A 25,965-nucleotide genomic window follows, 5' to 3' on the forward strand; every position below is an offset into this window, starting at 1 on the left:
TAGTCTCGATGAGGTCAGAGGGGCCACAGCCAGCGGCCTGCATCGGAATCCCTGTGTTTAAAGATTGTCTGTGCAAAACTGCCAACCGTAGACAAACGTCTACATTAAACGCAGGGATTCCGATGCAGGCTGCTGCCCCCCTGAACTTGAGACCAGATTGGTTCAGGTCCTGATGATGTCACCGCCATGCTAGCCAATGAGAACAATCACTGGAAAAGTTTGTTTTAGTAAACTTTCCCAGGTGATTTGCCTCATAGAAAACAATGTTTCTCTTCTGATCTTCTGTCAGTGAGCGATCAGAGTTGTGACAAGTGCTGCTGACAAAGGCTGTGTCGGTGAGCAATCTTGTCAGACTAAAAAAAAACAAAAAAAAACACACAACAGACAAAGCAATAGATTCCCACCTTTCTCAGTTAGTCCCATTAATTTATTAGTTAGGATATATGGTTAGATAGGGTAGGGGTTTAGTATTGTATAAGTTGATCAGATTATTCATAATTAATACATTTATATTCTTAAAATTAAAAAAAAAAAATCATCAGGGCTAAGCTTAAAGTTAGGGTAAGGCTTAAAGTTGATTGCAATAGTTTTACCAATTATTTATCAGTTCCATCAAGTAATTTATCAATTAGTTATATAAATTTGTTACGTTAATCAATTTGTTAAATTTTGTAATATACATTACACATACGATTATTATATAATATTTGATAGTTACATTTTAGTACAAAATACGTTGCTAATACTGTACAGTGATCTATTGGTTCAGGAATGTATAGTGGGGGAAAATAAGTACACTGCCGATTTTGCAAGTTTTCCCATCTACAAAGAATGGAGAAGTCTATAATCAACCGCGAGACAGAATCTAAATAAAAAACAGAAAATCGCATTGTATGATTTTTAAAGAATTAATTTGCATTTTACTGCATGAAATCAGTAATTGAACATCTACCAACCAGCAAGAATTCTGGCTCTCACAGACCTGTTAGTTTTTCTTTAAGAAGCTCTCCTACTCTGCACTATTTACCTGCATTAAATGCACCTGTTTGCACTTGTTAACTGTATAAAAGACATCTGTCCACACAATCAATCACACTTCATCCACTTCACCATGGTCAAGACCAAAGAGGTGTCTAAGGTCACCAGGGATAAAATTGTAGGCCTGCACAAGGCTGAGCTACAGGACAATAGGCAAGCAGCTTGACAAGAAGGCAACAACTGTTGGCACAATTATTAGAAAATGGAAGAAAATGACCGTCAATCTTCCTGAGTCTAAGGCTCAATGTAAGATCTCGCCTCGTGGGGCAAGGATGATTCTGAGAAAGGTCCCGAATCAGCCCAGAACTACACGGGAAGACCTAGTCAATCACCTGAGATGGGACCACAGTCTCAAACATTACCATTAGTAACACACTGTCATCATGGATTAAAATCCTGCAGGGCATGCAAGGTCCCCTTGCTCACGCTTGCACATGTCCAGACCCATTTGAATTTCGCCAATGACCATCTGGATGATCCAGAAGAGGTATGAGAGGTGGTCATGTGGTCAAATGAGACCAAAAATTGGTATTAGTCCTACTGGTAATTGTATTTCCAGGAGTCCATCATGGCAGCACCACAGCAGGTAGCTCTACTCATTCTCTAGGGACAGGAAAATCCCTCACCCTCAGTGTTTTATCAATCACCTACCATAGAGAAGAAACAGGAATCTGGCACAGCTGTATAACCTCGGGATAATGAAGCTGCACACATACCAGGGATTACGGGTGCCACTTCCAATGAAAAAATGTGTGTATCCGTAGTGAAGAAAGCAGATAGGCACTGACCGTACCGTGCAGATTAAGCCTTTATTGTTACATCATACCAAACAGCAGGCAGATAAAACAATGAAGCAGAGAACAGACGACGATAGTTTCGCGCTACATAGCGCTTCTACAGGTCATCAATCACCACACCAGGATGGATTTAACCATTTTAATGAATTCTCACACACAAATGTTAACTTCACAGAAGTATTTGGAAATAAAGAGAGGGAATGTATTTGTGCTGTCATGATGAACTCCTGGAAATCCAATTACCGATAGGACCAATTCCTATTTTCCCAGGGTGTCCCTCATGACAGCACGATAGGAGAAATACCAAATAAATGGCATTTCAGGGTGGGACTACTGCCTGAAGGACTTTCCGTCCATAGGATAGCTGTTGACCTGATATTACATCTAGTTTGTAGTGCCTACAGAAGGTAGTTAGGTTAGCCCACGTTGCGGCCCCGCAGATCTGGTCTACGAAGTCTCCCGTTCTTTTGTCCCAGGACATGAAAATTGCTGTTGTGGAGTGAGCTGTAATGTTAGGAGAGAGTTCTTTCTTCTCCGATTCATATGCCAGAGATCTCGCCGAAGTAATCCATCTGAATAGGGTCGCCTTTGAGGTTTTTCTGCCCTTATTCCTTCCTTAATGTTGTACATATTTGTCTCCAGTATCCTGTAGCTTCCCTGTAATGGATTACTGATCTTCTTATGCTTAGATTATGGAATAATCTTTTTCTCGTTCTTTGGAAGCTGACAAAAAGATGGTAGGACAATCTCTTGGTTCAAATTTGCCTTAGATACTACCTTCGGAAGGAAAGAAAGGTAGAGTCTAATAACGGGTCCTCTAGAATTTGCAGATAAGGATCCCTTACTGACCACGCCTGGATCTCCCCTAGCCGTTTCGCAGAGGTGACTGCCACCAAGAATGCCGTTTTCATGGAGAGAAAGTTGATGTTAGCCTCTTCCAGAGGCTCAAAGGGAGATCTGCATAAGGCAACTAGCACTAGATTTAGGTCTCATGGTGGAAGTTTTCCTGATTGTGGGTCTCAAACGGGTAACGGCTCAAATAAATCTCGTAACCCATGGGTGGTCTTCTAGCAGGAAGTCTAGAAAAGTGCTAAGGGCAGAGATTTGTACCCTTAATGTGCTAAGCTTTAATCCTTTCTTGAATCCTATCTGAAGAAACTCTAGGATCTTAGGAATATCTGGACAAGATGACTATCAGATTCTCCTACACGAGCAGAATTTCTTCCATACCTTGGAATAGATGGTAGAAGTTACCGGTTTTGAATTTGCATGCATGGTTGTTATTACACTGTCCGACACACCTTTGGAGCTTAGGATCCAAGAGAAGAAAGTGTGTATCTGGATGTATGAGGGGACCCTGGGAAGCAGGTCGTATCTGTCCGAAATGGGAACTGGATCTTCCAGGGCCATGTGGTGAAATATCAGGAACCAACTTCTTTTGGGTCAGAAGGGGGCCACCAATATTACCGTGGCTCAATCCTCCTGAATCTTCCTCGAGACCCTTGGTATAACAGGAAATGGGGGGAAATGTACATAGAAGATATGCTTCCCAACTTTGAGACAAGGCATCTACTTCCTCTGGATAGTCTCTTGAGTCTACGGAAAAGAACCTTGCTAATTTTGCATACTGCCCTTAACTCTCTGTAATTGGACAATTTATTTCGATCTTCCGGGGACCATGTACCCTGAAGGTATTAAAATTCCACTTCTGCTCCCCAGCCTATGTGGCTTGCGTCGGTTGTAATATGGATAAAGGGGGATAGGATGCATGGTACTCCTTTTTGGGAGTTTTTTCTGGGATGCCCACCATGACCAAGAACTTTTTAGGTCTGCCAAAACCCTCATTCTCTTGTCTACAAGGGAAAGATATCCGTTTCAGACAGACAGGATTGATTTTTGTAGCTGTCTTGAGTGGGCCTGACTTCACCACATGGATATCATCAGGCCTAGGATTCTCATGTCCTATCTGATGGAGAATTCTTTTTCCTTAAGGTCTGAATTCTGTTCTTGATTTCCTCCTTTCTAATGGATAGGGAAGACCTCCTGTGATGTGAATTGAAGAGAACTAGTGATGAGCGAGTATGCTTGTTGCTCGGGTTTTCCCAAGCATGCTCGAGTGTCCTCCGAGTATTTTGGCGTGCTTGGAGATTTAGTTTTTGTCGTCTCAGCTGCTGGACAGGCTGAATACATGTGAGGATTGCCTGTTTGTTAGGGAATTCCCAGATGTATTCAGCCTGTCTACAAGTCGCAAATCATGCAGCTGAGACGACAAAATCTAAATCTCAGAGCACGCCAAAATACTAGGAGGTCACCCGAGCATGCTCGGAAAAACCCGAGCAACGAGTATACTCGCTCATCACTAATGAGAACTCCTGAAAAAACCTATTGGGTTGTAGGTTGGATTTTCCCCAGTTGATGCGTCACCCCAGATCTAGTGTCGATAGTCTTGGTAAGCTAATGACTGAGGAGGATCGTCGAATGTGCCACCAAAAGGAGATGGTCCAGATATTGGATTACAATAATGACCTTTTTTTCAGAAAGGCTGCCACCTCAGTCATTATTAAAGATACGAAGTGCTGAGGAAAGGCCGAATGATAGACACCTGAACTGGAAGTGCTGGATTGATCCTCGTTGCTTCAGCACAAACCTCAGAAATTGTTGGTGGTTGGGGTGGATGGGCACAAGGTAGTATGCGTCCCTCAAATCTAATGTGCACATTACGGACTTCCTCACTACTAACGGGATGCTTGATTTTACAGTCGCCATCTTGAATTTTTTGTACCTGACCCATTGATTTAGGGGTTTCAGATTTATAATGGTAGGGTAATTGCTTGGAGGCTTTTTTATGGAGAAAAGGAAGGAAGGACCCTGACCTAGCTCTGACAGGGGTACTGGCCTGACGGCCCCCGATCTTTAAAGGTCCGTGACATCCCCCCAGAGTCTTGTTGTGGTGGAGAGGGATTAGGGTCTGGTGATGCGATTGTGGGGGGAGATGGGAAAAGTGTATTCTGTAACCTTCCCCTATAGTTTGCAGGATCCACTGGTTGTCTGCAATGGCCCGCCATCCTTTCAGAAAAAAACTGAAGTCTCCCTCCCATTTCTGTCCTCAGGGTCTCCCTGATGGGCCAGAAGAGAACTGGGTGGATCTACCCCTACCCACTAGGGGTAACTTCACCTTCCTGTCTTACCCTTTCCCCTGTAATCCTATTTGTGGGACTGAAAGGGTCTACGAAAGGAATGGTACTTTTATTTTTCTTCTGGGAACCCTTTGTCGTCAGAAGCCCTTTCTAGAATGTCAGCTAAAACTGGACTGAAGACATGTGGTGTTTTTTGAATGGCTGTCCCCCGGCCATGTTTTAAGCAAGATAGCCCATCTTGCTGAGTTAGATAATAGATTACTTCTGGCTGCAAATCTACCCAGATTCAGCTGAGACATCCACCATAAATTGTGTCACAGTTTTCAGCATAAGGAGGGAGTCTAACATAACCTCTCTGGGGGTGTTGGATTTTAAATGGGTCATCAGCTCATCAATCCAGATGCACATGGACCTGGCTACAGAAGTGGTGGGTATGTTAGCTTGAATGATGGCAGCTGAAGATTCCCACCTTCTTTTTAGTAATCCCTCTACCTTTCTGTCCATGGTGTCTCGAAGGTAGGAAGAATCCTAAGAGGGTATTGAGGTATTAGTCGCCACTTTGAAATGGAAATGTCAACTGTTGGGATCTCTTCCTAAACCTCGACTTCCTCCAGATCAAAGAAAAGACTAGCTTTAAAACCCCCAGTCTTTTTTCTGCTTCTTCCTCCAAACATGTTGAGTAGAGTTGATACAAAAAAGTTCTATTTTGGTCTCATCTGACCACATGACCTTCTCCCATGCCTTCTCTGGATCATCCGGATGGTCATTGGTGAACTTCAAACGGAACTAGACATGTGCTGGCAGGAGCAGTGGGATCTTGCCTGCCATGCAGGATTATAATTCATGACAGCATAGTGTGCTACTAACGGTAATGTTTGAGACTGTTACCCCAGCTCTCTTCAAGTCATTGATCAGGTCATCCCATGTAGTTCTGGGCTGATTCTGGACCTTTATCAGAATCCCTACCCCATGCGGTGAGATCTTGCATGGAGCCCCAAACCGAGGAAGATCGACAAGTCATCTTGTGTTTCTTCCATTTTCTAATAACTGTGCCAAAATTGTTGCCTGCTCACCAAGCTGCTTGCCTATTGTCCTGTAGCCCATCCCAGCCTTGTGAAGGTCTACAATTTTGTCCCAGGTGTCCATAGACAGCCCTTTGGTCTTGACCATGGTGGACAGGTTGGAGTGTGATTGTGTGGACAGGTATCTTAAACAGGTTACAAGCGCAAACAGGTGCAATTAATACAGGTAATTAGTACAGAGTAGGAGGGCTTCTTAAAGAAAAACTAACATGTCTGTGAGAGCCAGAATACTTGCTGGTTGGTAGGTGATCAAATACTTATTTTTCCCACTGTATGTACTCATGAGAAATTGGACAACAAATTGTGTGGTGAATGTTCTCCTGTTACACTTGCAAAAATGAAAAGTTTGAAAAAAAATAACATGTTCATTTTTTCCTTCCACATTGCTTTAATCTCTGTGAAGCACCTGAAGGGTTAATAAACCCTTGAATGTGGTATTGATAATTTTGAGGGGTGCAATTTTTTAGAATGGTTTAAAGTTTCGATATTTTCTGTCACAGACTCCTGAAAGTCACTTCAAATGATACGTGGTCCCTAAACAAATAGTTTTCTAAATTTTGTTGCAAAAATTAGAAATTGCAGATCAACTTTTAACCCTTCTGACTTCCTAACAAAAAAAAATTAGGTTTCAAAAATGATGCGGATGTAAGGTAGACATTATTAATAAATGCGAAAACTCTCTGGTATAGGAGCATAAAAATTAAAAGCTTGAAAACTACAACATTTTCGCCAAAATTTCCCAAAACGCAAAAAACAATTTCTCATGCAAAACAAAAAAATATGAATTAGTGGGATATGTTGAAGTGTTCCAAAGTTATTACCTCAAAGTGACACTGATCAGAATTGAAAAAATTGGCCTGGTCACGAAGGCCAAAAGGTTAAAGAACATATCTCAGCCTGGATTGCAGCCACAACAGCGATCTAGGGCTTGCTATAAAGCAGAGTTTCAGACAGACGCATCTTTGACTGGATCGCAACTAAAGCCAACACTCGTTAAAGTGAGACCTGCATACATATCAGGATGTCGCACTATCGACTCTCACTTAAGCCTGTACTATCATGAGCTGGGTTGCGACTACAGCCAGAATTCTAGTCCCGTTTTAGGGTGCAGTCAGACAGCAGTTTAACAAGGATGACTATTGCATCACAATGCTTGGACTGGCTGGTAGACATGCTGACCAAGGCGTGACAGCTTCATATATTTACAGTGCCTTGCGAAAGTATTCAGCCCCCTGGAACTTTTCAACCTTTTCTCACATATCATGTTTCAAACATAAAGACACCAAATGTAAATTTTTGGTTTAGAATCAACAAGTGGGACACAATTGTAAAGTTGAACGAAATTTATTGGTTATTTTAAATTTTTGCCGAAATTCAATAACTGAAAAGTGGGGCGTGCAATATTATTCGGCCCCTTTAACTTAATTATTTGTTGCGCCACCTTTTGCTGCGATTACAGCTGCAAGTCACTTGGGGTATGTCTCTATCAGTTTTGTACATCGAGAGACAGAAATTCTTGCCCATTCTTCCTTGGCAAACAGCTCAAGCTCAGTGAGGTTTGATGGAGATCATTTGTGAACAGCAGTTTTCAGCTCTTTCCACAGATTCTCGATTGGATTCAGGTCTGCACTTTGACTTGCCATTCTAACACCTGGATACGTTTATTTGTGAACCATTCCATTGTAGATTGAGCTTTATGTTTGGGATCATTGTCTTGTTGGAAGAAAAATCTCCATCACAGTCTCAGGTCTTTTGGAGACTACAACAAATTTTCTTCAAGAATATCGTGTGCATGGAGGGTGTGGAGACAGATGAATAGTAGGGTGCAGATTCAGAATATTATTTGGAAGGAGGGAACAGGGCAAAGTTAGTTTACTGAGTAGTTGATGTGGTAGTCTTGTTTGAAGAGATGGGTTTTCAAAGCGCGTTTGAATAGGTCGGGGCTAGGTATCAGTCTGATCGTCTGGGGAAGTGCATTCCAGAGAGCTGGCGCAGCACGAGAGAAGTCTTGGAGACGGAGGTGCGAGGTTCGGATTACGGGGGATGTTAGTCTTAGGTCATTTGTAGAACGGAGGGCACGTGTAGGGCGATAGAGATGAGAGAGGAGATAAAAGGCGGTGCAGAACTGTGGAGAGCTTTGTGGGTGAGAGAGATGAATTTATACTGGACCCTGTAGTGAATAGGTAGCCAGTGTAATGACTGGCACAAGATGGAGACATGGGTGAAGCGGCTGGACAGAAATATGACCCTGGCTGCCGCATTCAAAGTAAAAAGTAAATAAAGTTTTTAAAAAATGCAATATAAAATGCAATGCAAAAATAGAACAAGGAGGCTGCGAATCCACGCTACATCCTAAAATAATAAAATTTCTACTGTGCAGATAATGAAAAGTCAACAACAGCCAAAAATGTTTTTTTCTGATACAACCTCTGAGTAAAAATTACTATGGTCGTGCTATCATGACGGTTACCTTTTAAGTGACTGAGTGAGTTATTTAATGCATGACTACAAAGAACGTGGAAGTAGCCCACTTTTTAGAATTTGCCTAAACTTCGATAAGATCGTGAATTGCTACTTACCATCATATTCCGGGAAATAATCAACTAGATGGGAATACATAATTTTCTCTTCAAGAAGATCTTTCTTGTTTAGAAAGAGGATGACTGAGGAATTCTGGAACCATGGATAAGTGATGATCGTCCTAAATAGTGCTTTGCTCTCTTCCATCCGGTTCTGCAAGAACAAGTTAAGAACATATTAAGGACATTGGAGTGTGGTACATGAGCAGGGCGTCACCGAACAGAAGTCTTTTTTGGAACAGTAATGCTATGAGAATATGACTGGAGCAAGATTTATTGTGGTGACTGCTCACATTTTAAGAAGCAAAAGTAACACTAATCCCATGTTAGACTGCTGAAAATGGAAAACCCCTTTAGTATAGCCAAGTAATCGGCAAACTCTAGCAGGCCTGAAAAATAAAGCCAGACATCCCCAGCTCCAGTCTGGCATCACATTAACATCACTGCTGTAGCCAATGAGCTAATAGGGACAGCTTTATTTTACTTGGCTGAAAGCGGAACGCCCATTTAAAAGATGGTTGTCCAGTACCAGACTATCACAGCTGACACCCGGCACTATGTGTCAGGGGCGGTCACGGGCCGCCCCCGACTAGTGTTGTGCGATACCATCCGATATCGTGAAATATCGGATCGGACCGATACCCAAAAAGTATCGGGTATCGCCGATTCCGGAAACCCATGCAATGGGGCACAAATATCGGAATGAAAACAAACCCTTTCTTTACTTGCACATCCAGTTCGGGGGGGGGGGGAAAAGAGTGTGAGCGGTGCGTGGGCGGACACTGCGTGTCTATGTGTGCGGGCGGGGTCTGTATGGGCCTCTCAGGGGTCTGTGCGGGCCTGCCGGGGGTCTGTGCGGGCATAGTCCGATGGGACTACAAGTCCCATCGGGCTATGCCTGCTACAATGACAGTGATTGACACATTAGCCAATGATGGGACAGTAGTAGTCCCATCATCCGGCTAATGTGTTGAATGTAAAAAAAAACAAAAAAAAAAAAAAAAAACATACATACATATATACTACATTCAAACATACATTCATACATACAACATACATACTACATACATACTACATTCATACAACATACATACTACATATATACTACATTCAAACATACATTCATCATACATACTACATTCATCATACATACTACATTCATACAACATACATACTACATATATACTACATTCAAACATACATACTACATATATACAACATACATACTACATACTTCATATATACTACATTCATACAACATACATACTACATTCATACTACATTCATACAACATACATACTACATTCATACAACATACATACTACATTCATACAACATACATACTACATTCATACAACATACATACTACATACATACATATAGACATACAGTACATATAACAGAGTACATACTCACAATCACTTGTCACTTTGATCCCCGAAGCCAGTGTCATCTGTAAAAAATATTAAAATAACAAAGAAGCAATATACTTCCTGATCCGCAGAAATCCACGAGTGTCCCACGACGATCTCCCGTGGAGAACATCAGCATCAGCTGATGCGACCGCTCTCTAGGGGCACCAGGAATACAATGACGGGAGGTAGGTATCCTTCCGTACTGTATTCCTCCGCCACTGTAAAAAAATAGTCCCTAGTCTCACTTTTGGCATTGCTGTGTGAGAAAGTTCCCACGCAGCTTTTGCCATAAAGTGAGACCAGTGATCTATAGTAACCTCTCAGTAATGCACTGCAGGAGATCGTCGTGGGACACTCGCCTCGTGGATTTCTGCGGATCAGGGAGTATATTGCTTGTTTGTTATTTTAATATTTTTTACAGTGAGATGACACTGGCTTCGGGGATCCAAGTGACAAGTGATGGTGAGTATGTACTCTGTTATATGTACTGTATGTCTATATGTATGTATTGTATGTATGTAGTATGTATGTAGCATGTTGTATGTATGTTGTAAGTATGTAGTATGTAAGTATGTTGTATGAATGTAGTATGTTGGTATTATGTAGTATGTATGTTGTATGAATGTAGTATATATGTTGTATGAATGTAGTATGTATGTTGCATGAATGTAGTATGTACGGTATGTATTATGTAGTATGTATGTTGTATGAATGTAGTATATATGTAGTATGTATGATGTAGTATGTATGCTGTATGAATGTAGTATATAAGTAGTATGTATGTTGTATGAATGTAGTATATATGAAGTATGTATGTAGTATGTATGTTTTTTTTTTTTTTACATTCAATACATTAGCCGGATGATGGGACTACTACTGTCCCATCACTGGCTAATGTGTCAATCACTGTCATTGTAGCAGGCATAGCCCGATGGGACTTGTAGTCCCATCGGATGATGCCTGCACACACACACACACACACACAACCCCCAGCAGGCCCGTACAGACCCCCGGCAGGCCCGCACAGACCCCCCCGGCAGGCCCGCACATCATGATGACATCATTTCAGCAGCCAATCACAGCCATGCCATTAGTTAACATGGCTAACACAACTGGCTCATTGCATTATGGGAACTTCCGATTCCGGTATTCGATATTGTAAAAATATCGGTACTCGGTATCGGAAGTCCGATACAGCGAATATCGGCCGATACCCGATATTTGCAGTATCGGAATGCTCAACACTACCCCCGACACGTTAACCCCTTGCACACCGCGATCAAACACGATCGTGGTGTACCGGGGGTTAAAGGGAAGCATCGGCAGGGAGGGGGCTCCCTCTGTGCTTCCCTGAGCCCTCCACAGCAGCGCAATGTGCAGCGCTGGTGCAGGGGGCTCCTTCCCTACAGGTCCCCGGATCCAAGATGGCGATGGGGACCTTCGGGGGCCTGCAGGGAGCTGGCTTCCTCAGTGCCTGCAAAGCGCAGGCATGAGGAAGTCTGCTTCAATGCCTGTGACAGATAGCTGATCTGTCACAGCAATCTGTAACAGTGATATCCCCCTGGGACAATGTTTTAAAGTATATAAGAAAAAAAAAAAAAAAAGTGTAAAGATAATTTAAAAAAAAATTCCCTAATAAATTCATTTCTTGGAAATAAAAAAAAAAAATAAAAAAAAAATAAAAGTACACATATTTGGTATCGCCGCGTCCGTAATGACCCGCCCTATAAAACTGTCCCATTAGTTAACCCCTTTAGCGAACCCCTTAAAAAATAAAAAACGAAGCAAAAAATAATGATTTATCATACCGCCGAACAAAAAGTGCAATAACGCGCAATCAAAAAGACGCATATAAATATCCATGGTACAGCTGAAAACGTCATCTTGTCCTGCAAAAAACGAGCCGCCATACAGAGTCATCAGCGAAAAAATAAAAAAGTTATAGCTCGCAGAATAAAGCGTTGCAAAAATTATTTTCTATATAAAATTGTTTTCATTGCATAAAAGCGCCAAAACATAAAAAAAGACAAATGCGGTATCGCTGTAACCGTACTGACCCGAAGAATAAAACCGCTTTATCAATTTTACAGCACGCGGAACGGTGTAAACGCACCCCCCAAAAGAAATTCATGAAACGCTGGTTTTTGTTCATTCTGCATCCCAAAAATCGGAATAAAAAGCGATCAAAAGACGTCACGTGCCTGAAAATGGTACCAATAAAAACGTCAACTCGTCCCGCAAAAAATAAGACCTCACATGACTCTGTGGGTCAAAATCTAGAAAAATTACAGCTCTCAATATGTGGTGATGCAAAAACTATTTTTACAATAAAAAGAGTCTTTTAGCGTGTGACAGCTGCCAGATATATAAAAACCGCCATAAATAGTAAATCAAACCCCCCGTTATCACCCCCTTAGTTAGGGAAAAATAATAAAATTAAAAAAATTTATTTCCATTTTCCCATTAGGGTTAGGGCTAGAGTTAGGGCTGAGATTAGGGTTAGGGGTGTGTTGGGGTTAGTTAGAATTGGGGGGGTTTCCACTGTTTGGGCACATCAGGTGCTCTCCAAATGCAACATGGTGTCTGATCTCAATTCCAGCCAATTCTGCGTTGAAAAAGTCAAATGGTGCTCCTTCCCTTCCAAGCTGTGCCATGCGCCCAAACAGTGTTTTACCCCCACATATGGGGTATCAGCCTACTCAGGACAAATTGCAAAACAACTTTTGGGGTCCAATTTCTCCTGTTACCCTTAGGAAAATAAAAAATTGGGGGCAAAAATATCATTTTTGTGGAAAAAAATATGATTTTTTTATTTATACATCTGTGAAGCACTTGGGGGTTCACAGTGCTCACCACACATCTAGATAAGTTCCGTGGGGGGTCTAGTTTCCAAAATGGGGTCACTTGTGCGGAGTTTCAATAGTTTAGGCACATCAGAGGCTCTCCAAACGCACAGGACACCTGCAAACCATTCCATCAAAGTCTGCATTCCAAAACGTCACCACTTCCCTTCCAAGCTCCGACGTGTGCCCATATAGTAGTTTTCTCCCACATATGAGGTATCAGCGTACTCAGGGCAAATTGGACAACAACTTTTGGGGTCCAATTTCTCCTGGTACCCATTGGAAAATAAAAAAATTGGGGACTAAATGATCATGTTTGTGGAAAAAATATGATTTTTTTTATTTTCACGCCCAGGCATTATAAACTTCTGTGAAGCACTGGGGGGGTTCAAAGTGCTCACCACACATCTAGATAAAGTTCCTTAGGGGGTCTAGTTTCCAAAATGGTGTAATTTGTGGGGGGTTTCCACTGTTTTGGTACACCAGGGGCTTTCCAAACGCGACATGGTGTCCGATCTCAATTCCAGCCAAAAAAGTCAAATGGCGCTGCTTCCCTTCTGAGCTCTGCCATGCGCCTAAATAGTAGTTTACACCCACATATGGGGTATCAGCGTACTCAGGACAAATTGCACAATAGCTTTTAGGGTCCTGTTACCCTTGGGAAAATAAAAAATTGGGGGTGAAAAGATCATTTTTGTGGAAAAAATATGATTTTTTTAATTGTACTGCTGTACGTTATAAACTTCTGTGAAGCCCTTGTGGGTTCAAAGTTCTCACTACATATCTAGATAAGTTCCTTGGGGGGTCTAGTTTTCAAAATGGGGTCACTTGTGGGGGGTTTCCACTGTTTAGGTACATCCGGGGCTCTCCAAACGTGACATTGCATCAGATCTGAATTCCAGCCAATTTTGCATTGAAAAAGTCAAACGGCGCTCCTACCCCTTCTGAGCTCTGCCATGCGCCAAAACAGTGGTTCCCCCCCACATATCAGGTATCAGCGTACTCAGGACAAATTGCACAATAACTTTTGCAGTTCTATTTCTCCCTTTACCCTTGGTAAAATAAAAAAAATTGAACCTGAAGTATTTTTTTTGTGAAAAAAAGTTAAATGTTCATTTTTTTTTTTTTTAAATATTCAAAAAATTCCTGTGAAGCAACTGAAGGGTTAATAAACTTCTAGAATGTGGTTTTGAGCACCTTAAGGGGTGCAGTTTTTAGAATGGTGTCACTTTTGGGTATTTTCTATCATATAGACCCCTCAAAGTGGCTTCAAATGTGATGTGGTCCGTAAAAATAAAATGGTGTTGCAAAAATGAGAAATCGCTGGTCAACATTTAACCCTTATAACTTCCTAACAAAAAAAATTTTGGTTACAAAATTGTGGTGATGTAAAGTAGACATGTGGGAAATGTTACTTATTAAGTTTTTTATGTGCCGTATCTCTGTGATTTAAGGGCATAAAAATTCAAACTTGGAAAACTGCGAAATTTTCACAAATTTCGCCAAATTTCCATTTTTTTTCACAAGTAAGCGCAAGTTATTTGAATGAAATTTTACCACTAACATGAAGTACAATATGTCTCGAGAAAACTGTCTGAAACGCTTCCATGGATCCTGGTGATTCTGAGTTCTTACCTCCTAAAGCGACAGTGGTCAGAATTGTAAAAATTGGCCCTGTCATGAACGTGCAAACCACCTTTGGGTGTTAAGGGGTTAACGTAAACTGTAATTTTGTAATAAAAAATATATAGATATTTCAACAAAGGCTCAGCATTTTCCGTGGGGTTTTTTTTTTACCATGTGTGCCGAGAGGTCCTCCACTGCAAGACACACTTGATTTGTGAGCATGCTTGCAGTGTAATGGCTGCTTGTCTCATTGCCTTATAACTCCCAAAGATGTGCTGCTAAACGGAACCTGTCAGTAGGATTGTGCACAGTAACCTACAGTGTCATGTCGGCGCCGTTATACTGATTACAATGACACCTGGTGATGAAATCCGTCTTGTGGTTGTTTAATTTGTATTTGTAGTTTTCAGTTAATGAGATTCTCGTGCTTCGGGGCGGCGCTCTGCTTACATATTCATCCTTATGGCAGGTCACTGATCCCTCAGTGACCTCCCCTCATTTTACATACTGAATTTAATATGGTTTGATAAAAAAACCACAGCTGTCTGTGGATGGATACCATGTTTTGGCATAGGTGGTTTCCTTCATTGGAGACTGCCCTTCCCGTGGTTGTTCCTTCCCGGTGAAAGACCTGGCTAGTCATTGCTTGCGTTGAGAAACATGTGATGGTGTCTCCGCGGCTCTTGATTTACATGTTTTTGCATATTTCCCATAAGGGATGGGGGCAATGCTCTAGCATCACTGCGTTGAGAAACGTGATGGTGTCTCCGCAGTGTTGGATGTTGATCTCCATGAGTTCATTCATCCTCTTTTTCATAGTCTTTTACTAGGCATTGCTCCTACTAGCCAGTTTCCTACTCCACACTGATGAGGGGCAATACCCCGAAACAGCTGTCTGTGGATGGATACCATGTTTTGGCATAGGTGGTTTCCTTCATTGGAGACTGCCCTTCCCGTGGTTGTTCCTTCCCGGAGAAAGACCTGGCTAGTCATTGCTTGCGTTGAGAAACATGTGATGGTGTCTCCGCGGCTCTTGATTTACATGTTTTTGCATATTTCCCATAAGGGATGGGGGCAATGCTCTAGCATCACTGCGTTGAGAAACATGTGATGGTGTCTCCGCAGTGTTGGATGTTGATCTCCATGAGTTCATTCATCCTCATTTTTTCACTGATCCCTCAGTGACCTCCCCTCATTTTACATACTGAATTTAATATGGTTTGATAAAAAAAAAAAAAAAAAAAAAAAAAACACATTATACATGGTATCAGCATGATAGCATGTATAATGTCTATTTAATAATTTTATTTAGTGATATCAATTTCTTCAGAGAATTTTTTTTTTTAAATTCTCTCTCAAAATGACGCCGGCCGCGCCTGCATAGTAGCATCTATTGGCAATCCGATAGATGCTACTGCGCAGGCGCCATTTTGCTAGGGGAAAAAAAAAAAAGGCTCCTCTAAGATGACGCCTGCGCAGTAGCATCTATCAGATCTCCGACAGAAGCTACTGAGCAGGCGCCACCGGCACAATTTTGAGAAATAATTTTTTTTTTTCTGAAGAAATTGATATCACTAAATAAAATTATTAAATGGATATTACAGATGCGACCATTCTACAGTGCAGGCGCCGGCTGAATGTGGATTTTTTTTTAAACCATATGATATTCAGTATTTAAAATAGGGGGCAGGTCACTAAGGGATCAGTGACATGTCATAAGCAATATTTTCCCATTCTTCCTTGCAGTAGTGCTCCAAATCTGTCTCTCCTGTATACAGCCCTCTCCTTTTATCGATTAGGATATATGCTTAGGGTTGTTGTCAGTGTTGAAGATTTTGCTGGAAAATTGACTAAAATTTGGAACTGTTCATAATCATAAAGACCCAGCCACTGCTGCAAACAAACCACTCCAAAATCTAATATTGCCTCCACCATGTCTCACTCTGGGTATAGGTGATCTATTGGTGATATGCAGTGCTGGCTTTGCACCAAACATTTTTTCGAATTATGGCCCAAAAGTTCAACCTTGGTTTCAGATTACAACACATTTTCATACATGCTTTTAGGCAGATTTAATGTACATTTGCCAAACCTTATCTGGCTTTGATGTTTTCCTTTGTAAGAAATTCTAGCCCATAGAATAGACCATATGAAGAATACAGAAGAATGTTTTCACATGCAGCACACAGCCAGTACTTGCCAGAAATGTCTACACCTCCTTTACATGGAACTTGTCACGGCTGACTTATAGCCAGCTCTGCATGGATACACTGCAGTCAAAGTGCCAGGGCATGCTTACAGCTGTGACTCACAGCGCTGCAAGCAGTGAACGGCACTGTGCTTGACAAGTGTAACCAACCTGTCAATCATTTTCCCAAGCGATGCTTGGAAAAGCGCTTGAATTCCGCAAGCTGAAAACGCTTGCGTAACGCATGTATTTTGCGGGAAGACGCATGCGATTTCCGCATGCGTTTTACCCGCAGCGGGGAGTTGCGGAAATGCTGCGGACAATTCCGCAGCATTTCTGCAACGTGGGCACATAGCCTAAGACCAGCCTTTAAAATACTGAGAATATAGTCTGGTCAGATGTGACCAAAATTAAATTCTTTGGATGCTGTAATTCACAGAATGTTTGAAGGTCAAAAGGCACCTCTGAAACAACACTCGAATAGTGACGTTTGGAGGTGGCAAGTTAACATCAAGGTGTGGGGTTGTTTTTCAGTATACGGCACTGGCAAACCATATAATTCAAGGAAGGATAAATGAAGAAATAAATAGACATTCTTGATAAAACTCTGCTGCCATCTACCAGGATGATGAAGATGAAATGAGAGTAGACATTTCAGCAAGGCAATGATCCCAAACACAAAGCCAAGGAAACTCAATTGGTTTCAGAGAAAGAAAATAAAATTGCAAGAATGGCCCAGCCAATCTCCTGACCTGAATCCAATAGAACTTGGAAGGAACTAAAGCTCAGAGTTCATAGAAGGAGCTCACGGAACCTTGAGGGTATGAAGTGTTTGTGTGGAAGAATGGGCCAAAATTGCACAATGCATGCGACTTCATACAGGAGGAGTCTTGAAGCTGTCAACATCAAAGGCTTTTTTTTTTCTAAAGTATTAAACAAATTTCACTAAGAGTAAGTTCACACTAGGCATTTTTCAGTGTCTTTTTTCTGCAGCAAAGATGCAGGAAAAAAAAAGCATATTTTCCTTGGATTTTCTTGTGTTTTTTGCTGCGGTTTTGGCATGATAGATTTGTCTCTTGTGCATGCTGATGAAGTTTAGTGTTGAAAAAAAATTAATTCTATGGCACAAAGTCACAGCAAAACCTGATAACTGCGCTTTTGGTGCGTTTTTTTCTCCCCCTCATTCATTTCAATGGGTGAAAATACTTTTTCCCGGTGTCATTTCTCATTGTTATACATAACTTAAATTTATGGAAATCTCTGGTTTTATTTCTTTGGCTGTGCATATTGGATGAGCTGTTATCCCACATCTGGAGAGAATTTCATGTCAATAGCACATTTAGAAATATATTTACTTACAAAATTGGTGACTTGTTCAATACTTATTTCACACACTGTGTTTAAAGGGGTCTTTACAAAAAAAATGTATACCCCTGCCGGGGATTCAGAAGCCTCTGTGAAACATACAACGCGAAGGCTTCTTTTCCAATCTGCTCTGTAGAAGGGGCGGGACTTCCAAGATCATTCTGATTGACAGCCAGATTCCTGCTGCCTAACTGATGGAGTCGGCTATTAGACTAGCCAGTGGCATCAGCAGAGGAATCCCCGGCAGGAGCGTCTCTGACCGCTTCGTGCTGGGGAAGAAAAGCGCCTTGCACAACAGCCAGGTAAGCTGCAATTACATGTCTATTAGTGCTTAGGTACATTTTTTGTTTTTTGAAAAGTCCCGGAGATCCCCGCTTAAACATAGATGTGTGAATGAGGCCTAAATAATGGCAGCTGTATGCAGGAGGAGTTTAAATGTGATTGGCCATTTCTTAACACGGACCTCAAGAAAGCTCAAAGTAAGAATAAGAGAGCATTTGTTTGATATCATTAATATAAATAACACAAACCGCAATGTATCGGCGGCTTCAAAATACTTTATAACGTATCATGCTCGTAATACCGCTAACGTCCAGGTGCAAGGAATAGGATTGGTTACTACACCCTTTCGTGGGGGGGGGGGGGGGGGAGATTCTAAAAGACGCCTCCTTACCAGGGAGGCTATTTGGATTTAGTATCTAAATACGAAACTCCCTAATGGCCTTAATAAACGCAATGATTTAACGCTTCATTATTGTTACATGTATATAGAGTTTTATGTATATACTTTGCTATATGTTGTTTTTAACTGGAAAGGACCTTTGATGTATCACGTGACATGACATTGTAATGTCATTGGCTATTCTGGGCTATATAAAGTTTCAATGGATATATGTCTGTATGGCTTAGACAAAGATCGTTCTGATCGAAACGCGTTGCCTTGTCCGTGATTGTGGCATCTGTTTGGAGAGTTTTTTGATACTAATTTTAACTACATGAAATAAAGAAGAACATTTTATTTTACGCAGCGGGAACCAATTTTTCTTTTCAATTGATCGATAAATAGATGTAGGGATAGATATAGCAGGACTCATTCTAGCTGCTCTGTGATTACTTCTGCATTTTTCTATTGCGAATTGACTAGACAGTAAGTAGCTATAAAATAGATGAAAATATGACTAAATAGTCACACACACACACGTGGTACTGCACTATAAATTAGTGTACTGTAGATTGGGTGTACTAAAGCAAAAAATCCGGGGAGAGAAAAGGACACCTGCAATTAGAAGCAAGAGGATACACACTACCTTGGCCTCATTCTGATGTCCATGAGTCATGTACGTGTTCTGTGTTTTCCACAGATAAATGACTTTGTACGTGTGCAAGTCTGCAGAAAAATCATGGAATCATGTCTACTTTTGATCAGCATCAGATAACAATTACCCATACAAGTCTATACGGATCACAGAGACCACAGAAGGCTGCAATGTGCAGCCTGGATCCAAAATAATGATAAAAGATTCATGTTATTACATACAACAACAATCATGGATGTCTGAATGAGGACAAGCTCCGTGCCATGCATAACCTGGAAGCAACCAAAGAGGGTGGGAGCAGGATTCCAGGATGCCAACTCCTCAGCACTGCCAGCCAGTGGACACTCACTCACTGACCACATGTGATCCAGGAAGTGGTGTACTGACGGAGATTAGGGGATAACTGGGGGAAAGGAGAATAAGCATTGCACTGATACAACTCATAGGTGACAACGCATCCGTTGGGAAGGTACATGTAATGGACATGTGACTGAAGCATTATGTCACAGTCTAGCATAGAAATATGTTCACCATCACATGACCAGCTGCGGGTTCTGTATCCTGGTATCAATTTGCCATTGCAAGTAAATTGAGAAATCTATGCAACCACATAATACACAATAATGAAAAAAAAATGTTGGAAGACTTTTATTGTATCCATTTCAGCCGACTTTTTCATGATTTACAGTATAACTTTTTTAAAATTAAATTGTATGAAAAACAAACACAAATCACATTCTGAAGTGAAAACAATCCTTCAAAAGCTGTTGATAGTCACAAAGCATTTTAACTATGTAGTCATTTCCAAAAACCAACTGTCATGTGACTGTAGTTTGATATACCAGGGCTAGGGGCTCCTTCCCTAAAGCTAGAGGCACCTTAGCTATCCCTGCTCCCCGGATAACTTCTAATGGTGAAGATGCCGGGGCAACGTACCTGGCTGAGCTCATAAATTAGCCCTTCTGAATTTCCCCATGGTGGGACGATTAAAGGATTACCGTATCTTATCTTATTGGTCCCTCTCCCAACCAGGGAAGTGGGAAGTAGTTATATATAATAATACATACACCAGGCTAACAAGAAGAGAAGTACAGAGATAAAAGAAAATATCATACAAATATTAACTCGCAAAACATAGTGGAACGCCGGGAAATAAAAAGAAGGAAACAAACAAATAGAAGAGGATTAGGATATACACACAAATCACCAGCAATAGTCTTTAGAACAACACTCCAAAATGCCTCCTCCACTAAACACTTCCAACTCCACACCAGGCAGTATAAAACTAACACTGCTAATTCTGATTGCCAGAGGCGAGTACATATAGCAATGGCCAACACTGAACAGCTGAGATCATCAAGGCAGGTTAAGCTTCAGAGACTCAACAGAACATATTTAAACCCTGCACTGCTAGCAGAAACCTGCACCGTTTAATATGATGGTGAAGTGCTTCTAATCAGTGCAGGAGTATGAGGAATCAGACACCACGGTCTTCTGGCCCCCCTCTGTCGAAGCAAACCCTTGACATCAACACTTTAAAAGCTGTGATTTATGAACTTGTCAGCTACAATGACCTCTTTAAATTCCTACCTCTGCAGTGCAGTCACTCCAGTTGTCCGGTCCGGTGTACCTGCTAACTTACTGCAGTGGTCAAGTGCAGTACATCATTCACGTGATTGATGCAGCCAACCACTGACATCAGCAGTGATGCTTAAAGGGGTATTCCCATCTCCAAGATCCTATCCCAAAATGTAATAGGTGAAATATTTGCTAACATTATTAGTAACTCCAATTAGAAACGTAGTATAGTTCTTCCGATTCGCTATGTCACTTTCCCAATGCAGGGCAATGCAGTAGCTTAGGTATGCATAGTTACGGCCACTGATATAGTGACATTCAGACTGCTCTTAGTGGTCGTAACCATGGATACCTAACCTTACATGAGGTAAGTGACAGCAAATCTGAAGAACTATACTATATTTCTAATTGGAGGTATATGCTAACATTATTAACATTACACTTACTACAATGTTGGGATAGGAATTTAGCGATGGGAATACCCCTTTAACATTGCTGCAGTGGACACAAAGCAACGAACAGCAATAAGTTGTTGCAGAAAGTTTGAGAGTGGCTATACTGTACAGGCCAAGTTTCAAGAGCCAAGTATAGCTTTTAATTTAATTTGACATTCCCTGCTCATGCGTACTGTATAACGACAAGTCAATTGACTAGCAAAAATACCATTGTAATGACATGAAAAAACATCAAACAACTATAAAACAGTTGATAAAACGTTCCACTCAGAGAATGGATACACTGCTACCAATAAATAGCTATATTAATACATGTAATAAGCAACAAAAAAAATAAGAGCTAGCAATTTGGCTAGAGCAATCAGATCTGAAAAAATGAAATTTATTTTCCACCATGTTGCAAATGGGAAAGAGTCTCACCACAAGCAATCAATAGCAGCAGTTACAAGGCATAGCAGTTCTATATTATTGATTAAAAGAGAGCCTGTCCCAAAAGAAACTATATTAACCTGCAGATATGGGATTAATCATTAGGTTAATACAGTTATTAACCTGCCCTGCACTTAGCCCAACTAACTTTATTCCCCCCCCGCAGCGTTCTGGTTTCAGTAACCGCTCTGAGCATACAGAGAGGCTGTATCCGCACCCCACACACTGACACTGGACCTGCATTAGGGTCGACAGTCAGTCAGTGCTGAGGGCGTGGTTACAGCCATCGGAGACTGAACCAGCCCTGCCGGTTCATTTTGCTCTGTGCAGTGTTTGGCTAAGTGCAGGCGCAAGGCATTTTAATAACGCTATTAATCTGCAGATTAACTTCATGTCTGCAGGATAATAGAGTATATTCTGGCGACAGGTTCCCCTGTAATACTGCAGAGTCTTCGTGTAGTTTATGTAACACATCTGCAAACTGTTAAGTTTGTGTATGCTATGAGATACCATTTCAGCCTTTATCTTCTGACTCCTGCTTGTGATAAGTTTCAACCTGACAAATCTTAAGGGCATGTCACACTAAGAGATATCGCTAGCAATATCGCTATAACTTGTGACGTTATAGCGATATTGCTAGCGATATCTCTGTGTCTGATACTTACCAGCGACCCGCTCCCCCACTGGTTATCGCTGATCGCGCGAGAACGTTCAGGACTGTTTCTCGTCGTCTGCTTCCTGTGGCGCTTCCTGCTGTGAGGACGAGCGACGCGTGGAGCCGGGCAGGAGGACGCAGGATCGCCTAGTGTGACAGGTAAGTAGCGATCCCCGTCCCCAGCGATGTCGCTAGTGAGATCTGCCTATGTGGCAGCTCACTAGCGACCACTTAGCGATGTACCAGCGATCCTGACCGCGTCATATCGCTGGTCGGGATCGCTGGTACATCGCTAAGTGTGACAGTACCATTACAAATAGGAGACAAGGAAGTAGTATAAAGTCAAATCTAATCATAAATACTAGAGATTGTGCGCACACACACTATAGTATAGTCAAGCAGCATTATTTAGGGAGATTTATACAGACAATATATCATTGTATAGACTCTCCTACCAAATCATTGGATTCTTATATAAAGCAGAAATTATATATGGGCGACATACAGGTGGACAATGAGTGTGGAGTTGAGTGGGGAGAGGAAGTACTTAATAGCTGCCAGGGGGCTGAAATAATTGTTATTCTGCAGTTAGCAGAAAGTTGGAGACAGGAAAGCATATACTGGACTGGTTGTCAGACTGGGATAACAAAAAGTGAAAATGTACAGATGGAATTAAACTGGGATTAAATAAATTACAAAGCTAGAAAATGGTTGGCGAGTTAGAATTATATGGGAAAGAAAAAGTTGACAGAGTGCTTCTTAAAAGTTATCAAGCGCTCAGTCGTGACAATGCCAACAGATCTCGTCTTAAGATTTATGTGCAGTAAATCAGTTTCTCAGACAAAGGTTAATGAACATCTATTATTTTATGTCTGATGCTTCAAAACAGGCTGTAGCAGATTCTGTTCAGCCAAATGATCTCCTGACATATCTGATACATCACTTTTATGGCCTCACTTTTTCAATCACTGTGACAATGGAAAGGAGACGGTGTATCTCGGTCTTGAAAAAAAATATATTACACTGGAGCTTTAAAGGTATAATACAATCTTTCAGTAACTTTGTACTGGAATCAATTCATTGTGGTCCAAAATACAGTTCAATCAGAGAACTTGAATTCAAATGCTTCACGTTAGTGGGTTTGTACAGAATTAGAGAAAGATGGATGCTTTCTTTACACAACAGTCACATCTGTAAAATGATTGCATGTGATATTGCAGCCCAGCCAAATTTAATTCAATGACCTATGAGACCACACAAAAATAAATGACAGAATTGGCGCAGCTGACAACAAAACAGACAGGTTTTTCCTCACTGCAAATAACCAGCGCAGACAAAAATATAGGGAAACATGGAAATGCTGCTTTATCTCATAGCTGGAAAACGCAAGTACATTCCACAAACAGCCGTAAATGATGTGACAAGGACATATGTAATATTAATTGTCAAACCGGACACTTAAGGACACCTAAGGCAGGTTTATATGTCACGGATCCAGGTAATTACACGACCCTATGAGCACACCAATGAGCATTCTATGCACAGAGAACCATCGATGATATGATTATTGTGCACAATTAATACCAGGTCATCAGCATGGGTGACGTGCTGCCGATAACGATGATTAAAATTCATTGCATCAGCTCATTGAGTATTTTGTTAGTCAGTTGCTTGCTTGTCCAGTTTAGACAGGCCGTTCCTTCAAATGCTCATTCCCAGATTACTGGCTCTCTTATCTTATTACTGGTTATGTCTTATAAACTAATGAAGGTCTTTCAGTAGCAAAAAATCTCTAGAACAATCAAGCCATGTGTGAATGTATCCCAATTGTGGACATTCCTGCCTAAAGAGAAAAATGAAGAATTACTTGCCTCATTATCTGACTCCACGAGCACCTGATCATATTCGCTAAGAGCTACGAGAAACATTATGGAGGTGACATTTTCAAAGCAGTGTATCCACTTCCTCCTTTCTGACCGCTGCCCTCCTACATCCACCATTCTGCAAAGAAGAGAGCAACAGTTACTGGCCAATAGCAATATAGCATTAAAGAGGACTCGTCACCCTTACTCTATTGAGTTATTTTACTCTATTGAGTTATTTTTCTTCCCCCAAAGATGCTGTCCTTTTTATTTAGTGCTAATCTGTATGGTCTTTAAAAGGAGGCGTGGCTCACAATTTTCGGGGGGTGGTGAAGCGTGGCTCAAATGATTCTCAGGAGTGGGTGGGAAGCATGGTGCACACGATTCTCCGGGGGGGGGTCTAGCATGGCTCACAGAATTCTCGGGGAAAGAGGGTTCAACTCATAGGATTCTCAGGGGGTGGGGAAGCGTGGCTCACAGGATTCTCAGGGGTAGGGGATGGGGAAGCGTAGCTCACAGGAGTCTCAGGGGTAGAGGTGTCAGGAACACCGCACTGCACTTGCTCACTGGGCCAGTGCGCGTGTCCGGAGTACAAAAACTGGGCACAAAGATATCTGTGGAGCAGGGTAGCAGTGGTGACGATGCGTGCTCCAGATTAACAGGACCTGAAGCACGTGACTGTTGAGGGCGTGGTCTAAACTCCAGAGAGCTGGGAGCTGAGGAAAACTCCTTAAAGGGTACCTATGGGACAATGTTACCAAGGGGCATAGACAGAGATGTAAACCAGATCAGGCTGGGGTCAAAGCACGAGATAGCAGGACAGTACCAAAGGGTTAGACAGAGCGAATAGTCAGGACAAAGCAATAGATCAGTAAAAAAGAACAGGCAATAAATGGTACAATAGGGGCAAACGGTAACGGAGTAACGATAGCCAAGCCAGGAGGTCAGAACCGGAGAAGACAATAGTACCAAAACGTGAGACAGAGAACAGAGTGAGGGGACAGACCGGGTCATACACGGGAAGCAAACAAGCAATGCAGTATACACGCACACCAGGAGGTCAGACACACAGCCAGAACAGCAGTATAGCTGACAGGGAATCCTAGTCTGGAGTGGGTATAAATACCCCTCCCAGATCCAAAGGGAAGCCAGCAAAAGTTGACCCTGTGAGAACAGGACATTAACCATGTCCTATACCATGACAAGAGGATGGGGAAGCGTGGCTCACAGGACTCTCAGGAGTGGGTTGGGAAGCATGGCGCACACGATTCTCCGAGAGGGGGGGGGGGGGTCTAGCATGACTCACAGAATTCTCTGGGGAAGAAGGGTTTGGAGGTGCAGCTCACAGAATTCTCAGGGGGTGGGGAAGCGTGGCTCACAAGATTTTCAGGGGGAGGGGATGGGAAGCATAGCTCACAGGATTCTCTGGGGTAAGAAAAATTAGCACTAAATGAGGCCCACATCTCTGGAATGCTTGGCGGATTTAAAAAATAACAACAAGTAAACATAATACTCAGGGCATCAACGACAATAAAACAAGATCAAAAACAGGTCATTTTTGACCTAGTGACAGGTCCTATTTAGAGTAACGACAAAGTAT

General features: G+C 41.8%; 1 protein-coding gene across 1 annotated transcript in view; it reads right to left on the reverse strand.

Annotated features, from left to right (window-relative positions):
* Positions 1 to 25,965, reverse strand: part of LOC141048323 (guanine nucleotide-binding protein G(q) subunit alpha) — a 131,245-nt gene that overhangs the window by 5,080 nt on the left and 100,200 nt on the right. The window contains exons 5-6 of the mRNA XM_073543805.1: positions 24,375 to 24,504; positions 8,634 to 8,787 (exon numbers count right to left, since the gene is read on the reverse strand). Of these exons, the coding sequence (XP_073399906.1) occupies positions 8,634 to 8,787; positions 24,375 to 24,504 (284 nt within the window). The remainder of the gene's footprint in view (positions 1 to 8,633; positions 8,788 to 24,374; positions 24,505 to 25,965) is intronic.

This window comes from Dendrobates tinctorius, unplaced genomic scaffold (genome assembly GCF_039654945.1).
Source record: "Dendrobates tinctorius isolate UK_male_01 unplaced genomic scaffold, ASM3965494v1 ptg000134l, whole genome shotgun sequence".
NCBI lineage: Eukaryota > Metazoa > Chordata > Amphibia > Anura > Dendrobatidae > Dendrobates > Dendrobates tinctorius.